The sequence below is a fragment of the Centropristis striata genome, chromosome 17 (assembly GCF_030273125.1).
Source record: "Centropristis striata isolate RG_2023a ecotype Rhode Island chromosome 17, C.striata_1.0, whole genome shotgun sequence".
NCBI classification, from domain to species: domain Eukaryota; kingdom Metazoa; phylum Chordata; class Actinopteri; order Perciformes; family Serranidae; genus Centropristis; species Centropristis striata.
The window spans coordinates 1,650,001-1,655,000 of NC_081533.1; the positions used below are offsets into that span (position 1 = coordinate 1,650,001).

The window sequence follows — 5,000 nt, forward strand, 5'->3', positions numbered from 1 at the left end:
ATGAGAGATTTGTTTAAAAATGAGTCAAAATGTTGTGTTTTTTCAGGTGACAAACTAAATGATTTCAACAAAGACTTCTTGACTTTAACACTAATGACTCTTAACTTTGTTTGGACTTTTAAACAGGCACAATTTGGTTCAAACTGAATCAGTATCATAATTATTTATCACAATTGGTTCACACACACAAAATTGGGTTAAAATACTTTGTCTAAATTTGGTTGAAAAATAGTCAAAAATGGGTTACAAATGAGTCAGAAATTGGTTAAATTTGAGTCAAAACTGTGTTGAAAATGAGTCACAATTTGGTTGAAATTGAGTTACAATTTGGTTGAAAAATAGTCAAAATTGGGTTAAAAATTAGTCACAATTTGATTCAAATTGAGTCACAATATGATTCAAATTGAGTCACAATATGGTTTGAGTGCAGTCACAATTTGGCTCAAATTGAGTCAAAATTTGGCTCAAATTGAGTCAAAATTTGGTTGAAAATAAGTCAAAATTGGGTTAAAAATGAGTCACAATTTGATTCAAACTGAGTCAAAATATGGTTTAAATTGAGTTACAATTTGGTTGAAAATTTGTCAAAATTTGGTTGAAAATTTGTCAAAATTTGGTTGAAAATTTGTCAAAATTTGGTTGAAAATAAGTCAAAATTGGGTTAAAAATGAGTCACAATTTGATTCAAACCGAGTCAAAATATGGTTTAAATTGAGTTACAATTTGGTTGAAAATTTGTCAAAATTTTGTGTTTTCAGACTCTTACATGTTAGTCTTTGTGGTTATAAAGTGAACAGAATGACTTATTTTCACAAATGTGTCTTGTCTAATGCAAATGCATTATTATTCTGAAATTAAAAAGGCTCTTTTACTCAAGAGCAACCTGTTCTGGACTGAAAACTCGAAGTTTAGGATTTGAGACTTGTCAGTCTTTAACTGGGATACCTTAAAATCACAAACAATGACTTGTTCCAGATCAACGTTTCTGTTGATAACTTTGGTGAACCTCAGATTTTTCCAAATTCTGCTGATTCCAGATGGTGACCCTGATAAACCGCAGCAGGTTAGCATCATGGTTAGCATCATTGTTAGCATGTCTTCATGTCGGTGGTTGCAGACTTGTTTATCTCTTCCAGGTTTCATCCAGTTAATCGCTCTCTGGAAATTAATGAGCAGCTTCTGAAATGAGACAATAGTCATTGTCTCTGTTTCCTTTCATCTGGAAAGAACATCTCATTCTCTGGGTTCCTCTTTTTGAAGAAAACCCAATGGAAACCATTAGCGTAGTCGCCAATGTGTATCTGTGTGTGTGTGTGTGTGTAGGTGTGTGTGTGTGTGTGTGTGTCTTGTGATGAGATTCCAGATTAGGAATCCTGGCAGTTTATTGGTACGATTTATGTCCCACTTCCTGTCAGAGTGCTCGATAGAAAGGAAATCAGAGCTCAGAACTCCTTGTTACAGGAAGCCTCAGAGAGATAACACACACACACACACACACACACACACACACACACACACTGCACAGTTTATTTTCTGCTCACTGAGTTGACTCATGTTTGGTGTGTTTAGAGTTCACTCCTGCTTTGAGACAGTTAGAGTTGGATTGAATGAAAAAAACTTTTTTTTGGTGATTTAACGTAATTGCACGATATTCTATGAAATTATTCAAAATATTCATTTAACATCTCGATGATTATTCAAAATGAGTCAAAATTTTGTTAGAAATTTGTCAACATTTTGTTAAAAATTGTCAGAATTTTGTTAAAAAATTATCTTTATGAATTTGTTCAATGTTAGTCAAAATTTTAGTTAGAAATTAAGCAGAATTTTGTTCAAAATTAAATCTAAATTTTGTTTAAAAAATGGAATCTAAATTTTATCAAAATTTGTCCGAAATTTGTTACATTTTTATTTAAAAAAAAAAGTATAAAAAATCGTTTAAAATTAGTTGCGATTTATTTCAACATTTTGTCAAAAAGGAGTCAGAATTTTGTTCAAACAGAGTCAGAATTTTGTGGTTATTCGGGTCACATACTAGATGATTTCAGACTCCTTCCTGTTAGATGCCACTGGCGAACTTGTCAGGAGGATATTAAAAAATGTTCAAAATGTTGAAATGATCTCTAACTAACCTGCTGGGTAATTAGCGTTTGTACAGTTTGCTAATATTAATTTTAGTTTTGTCTGGAAGCTACAACATGTTGGCCCCAGAATACCACAATGATCTGATTCTTAATGTTCCTGTTTCTCCGTTTTCTTCAGGGTCAAAGAAGAAGACAAAGGTTGTCAAGAACAACTACAACCCCGTTTGGAATGAGGTAAACAACCTCAGAGTCATTATTTCTCATCCATCCATCCATCCACCCATCCATCCATCCATCCATCCTTCCACCATCAGTCCATCCATCCATCCATCCATCCATCCAACCACCCAACCATCCATCCATCCATCCATCCAACCACCATCAGTCCATCCATCCATCCATCCTTCCACCATCAGTCCATCCATCCATCCATCCTTCCACCATCAGTCCATCCATCCATCCATCCATCCTTCCACCATCCATCCATTCATCCATCCATCCATCCTTCCACCATCAGTCCATCCATCCATCCATCCATCCATCCATCCATCCTTCCACCATCAGTCCATCCATCCATCCATCCATCCATCCTTCCACCATCAGTCCATCCATCCATCCATCCATCCATCCATCCATCCATCCATCCTCCCACCATCAGTCCATCCATCCATCCATCCATCCATCCTTCCACCATCAGTCCATCCATCCATCCATCCATCCATCCATCCTTCCACCATCAGTCCATCCATCCATCCAACCATCCTTCCACCATCCATCCATTCATCCATCCATCCATCCTTCCACCATCAGTCCATCCATCCATCCATCCATCCTTCCACCATCAGTCCATCCATCCATCCATCCTCCCACCATCAGTCCATCCATCCATCCATCCTCCCACCATCAGTCCATCCATCCATCCATCCATCCATCCATCCATCCATCCATCCATCCATCCATCCTTCCACCATCAGTCCATCCATCCATCCATCCATCCTCCCACCATAAGTCCATCCATCCATCCATCCATCCATCCTTCCACCATCAGTCCATCCATCCATCCATCCATCCATCCATCCATCCATCCTCCCACCATCAGTCCATCCATCCATCCATCCATCCATCCATCCATCCATCCATCCATCCATCCATCCTTCCACCATCAGTCCATCCATCCATCCATCCATCCATCCATCCATCCTCCCACCATCAGTCCATCCATCCATCCATTTATCATCCGACTATCCATCCATAATAATTGAAACACCCCTATAGAAAGAATATAGGAGAAATGAAACAAATCAATAATTAAATTAATTGAGAAAAGGAATACATGAGTAGTGATTAGTAAGTGATCGTGCAAACTCGGAAAATGTGTAAATACTGGCAGTGCATGTAAACAGATTTCTACTGATAAAGTGCAATTGTAAAAAAAAAGAAAAAGTATAACTATGATGTTGTTATGTTTATTTGTGGTAACTTGAGTCTTTATTTGTGATGATTTCTTGTTATTTCCTCCTGTTTCCTGCCTCTTGTCAGGGTTTTGAGTGGGACCTGAAGGGGATCCCTCTGGACTCTGGAGCAGAGCTGCACTGTGTCGTCAAAGACCATGAGAAGATGGGCAGGAACAGGTACAGACTGGGACAAGAACCTGTTCAAAACCAGCCACTCCTAACTTTGTTCTGACTTTTAAACTTTTAACAAACTTGATCTGATCCTCCAAACCCTGATACATTCACTTCAATTCAATTCAATTCAATTCAGTTTAATTCCATTCACTTCAATTCAGTTCAACTCAACTCAACTCAACTCAACTCAACTCAGCTTTATATTATTATGTATTTTATTCAATTCAAAGTGCTGTGAAAGTGCAATGTCAGCGCTACTCTTTTACGATTAACTGCAGTCGCACTTATTTTCACAAATTTGTCGTTACAAATAAATAAAACTTTTAAAAAACATTGATTATCATATTTATGATAACTGCATGTTATTCTGTGAAAGTATCCTAAATATTCATAATATAACATCTCATTGAAAGCTTTGCTAACAACTTTGGTTCAAACTGAGTCAAAATTTGGTTCAAACAGAATCAAAATTAGGTTCAAATGGAGTCAAAATTAGGTTCAAACTGAGTCAAAATTAGGTTCAAATGGAGTCAAAATTAGGTTAAAATGGAGTCAAAATTAGGTTAAAATGGAGTCAAAATTTGGTTCAAATGGAGTCAAAATTAGGTTCAAATTGAGTCAAAATTAGGTTCAAATGGAGTCAAAATTAGGTTCAAATGGAGTCAAAATTTGGTTCAAATGGAGTCAAAATTTGGTTCAAACTGAGTCAAAACAGCGTTCAAACTGAGTCAAAAATTAGGTTCAAATTGAGTCAAAATTAGGTTCAAATGGAGTCAAAATTAGGTTCAAATGGAGTCAAAATTAGGTTCAAATGGAGTCAAAATTAGGTTCAAATGGAGTCAAAAATTAGGTTCCAATGGAGTCAAAATTAGGTTCAAACTGAGTCAAAACAGCGTTCAAACTGAGTCAAAATTAGGTTCAAACTGAGTCAAAATTAGGTTCAAATGGAGTCAAAATTAGGTTCAAACTGAGTCAAAATTAGGTTCAAATTGAGTCAAAATTAGGTTCAAACAGAGTCAAAATTAGGTTGAAAACTTGTCTAAATTTTGTGGTTTCAGACTCTTACTTGTTAGACTTTGTGGCCATAAAGTGAACAAAATGTCTTATTTCCCAGAAATTTGTCTTGTCTAAATACACATATTAAAAAACACTCATGATTTTTGCAAATGCATTATTATTCTGATATTACAAAGGAAAATACTTTCCCTCAAAGACGATGAGGCAGCCACAGGTAGACTGAGATAATAATGAGACGGTGGGACCAGACGGGGGCGTGGCCTATCGTCTG

At 36.6% G+C, this 5,000-nt stretch overlaps 1 protein-coding gene across 6 annotated transcripts in view; it reads left to right on the forward strand.

The window, feature by feature from the left end:
- Window positions 1-5,000, forward strand: part of dysf (dysferlin, limb girdle muscular dystrophy 2B (autosomal recessive)) — a 199,595-nt gene that overhangs the window by 23,643 nt on the left and 170,952 nt on the right. The window contains exons 2-3 of one of the 6 annotated variants that reach the window (XM_059354840.1): window positions 2,263-2,318; window positions 3,624-3,715. The exons of the other annotated variants lie outside the window; for them this stretch is intronic. Of the exons in view, the coding sequence (XP_059210823.1) occupies window positions 2,263-2,318; window positions 3,624-3,715 (148 nt within the window). The remainder of the gene's footprint in view (window positions 1-2,262; window positions 2,319-3,623; window positions 3,716-5,000) is intronic. 6 annotated transcript variants of the gene reach the window in all.